This window comes from Carlito syrichta, unplaced genomic scaffold (assembly GCF_000164805.1).
Source record: "Carlito syrichta isolate Samal-C Ts95f unplaced genomic scaffold, Tarsius_syrichta-2.0.1 Scaffold126461, whole genome shotgun sequence".
Classification (NCBI taxonomy): domain Eukaryota; kingdom Metazoa; phylum Chordata; class Mammalia; order Primates; family Tarsiidae; genus Carlito; species Carlito syrichta.
In genome coordinates this window covers 118,496-119,785 of record NW_007070557.1, presented here as the reverse complement: position 1 = coordinate 119,785, position 1,290 = coordinate 118,496, and the positions used below count along the sequence as shown (strand labels likewise).

The 1,290-nt window shown below is 64.5% G+C and overlaps 1 protein-coding gene across 1 annotated transcript in view; it reads right to left on the bottom strand.

Moving 5' to 3' along the window:
• Positions 1-1,290, bottom strand: part of DBP (D-box binding PAR bZIP transcription factor) — a 5,502-nt gene extending 4,212 nt beyond the window's left edge. The window contains exon 1 of the mRNA XM_021707827.1: positions 664-1,290. Coding sequence (XP_021563502.1) covers positions 664-806 — 143 coding nt within the window. The 5' untranslated portion in view covers positions 807-1,290. The remainder of the gene's footprint in view (positions 1-663) is intronic.

The window sequence follows — 1,290 nt, the reverse complement described above, 5'->3', positions numbered from 1 at the left end:
GGGGAGGGGAGAGACCCGGAGGGAAAGAACGGAGACGGGGGCGGCAGAGACAGGAGGACGGGGACGCAGAGGGGGGCACAGAGACCCAGAAAAAGAGGGACGCAAGTTCGGAAAGAGGGGGACAGGGATAAGGTAGGTGGAGGGTTGGGCAGGCGAGAGAAAAAAATGACAGCTCTGTAACTCCTCTGTACCCCACCCCCTGCGCACTGTACCCCCTCCTCCCCGCCCCCACAATCTGTAAGGGGCAGAAAGGGGCTCTATTCCTGGGGCACATTCCTCATTTCTAGACTCCATGTGACCCCACGAGGCCCCGCCCAAGCCCGTGTCACCACCGTGTGAGCATCCGACACACCCCCTCCCTTCTCCCTCGACCCCAGGGGTCCGGACTCTCGACCAAAGGAAAGAGGGGGCTGGGACCCAGACTCCTGTGTACTCGGGAGGAGGACGCTGAGGACCTGGATTCCTGGGTTCTCAGGGTGGAAGGGCTTGAAGTCGGCACTTTTGGCCCTGAGCACGAAGGCTCTAGAGGCCTAAAGACCTGGGTAATTGGGTAAAGGTTGGGAAGAGGGACTTCCAGCAGACAGGAGGGGGTCTGTGGAACCCCCGGCACTTGCGTCCCTAAGGCAGTGGGGTGTCTGAATTGGGTGAGGCGGGGGCTAGAACTCACAGCTGGCTGGCTCTTTGGGCTTGCCGGTCCCCTGCAGAAGGCTCCGCAGCCCAAGCAGCGCTCCCCCGCCAGGGGGGGCCCCGGCCGGGCCGCCCAGCAGCAGGGGGGCCGGGGTCCTGTCGCTCACAGGCCGCGCCATCGCCGGGCACCTGCCCCCAGGCTCACGGGCTCATGGAGAGGCGAAGGGCTGGCCTGCCAGTCACCGGCACACTCCAGTGGCTTGGGCGAGCGTCTGCCCAGGGGCGGGCGAGCGGAGCTTGCAAGCCGCCAGTATCCAGAACGCCGCAAATCCTAGGAGCGACGGGGATCTGCGATCCTCAGTGCAGAAACGTGCAACTCCAGAGGGTCCCGGGAGATCATGCAGTCTGGGCGAGGGGGTGTCCAGATCGGGCGGGCGGCTCTTTGCCACCGAGCGTACGAGGGGACACAGGGCGCTCCTTCTACAAGGTGGGCGAGCCTGGCTCTTGCAAAAGCCGCAGCTCTCGCGGCGGAAGGCTCTTTGCAATCTGCACCGAGAGGTGTGCGCGGAGGGGCGGAGGAGGGGGCAGGAGGAGGCGGCCGCCTTGAGGCGTGGCCAAAGCAAACTTCTTTCGCGGAAAAAAAAATCCAAACCAAAACACCCG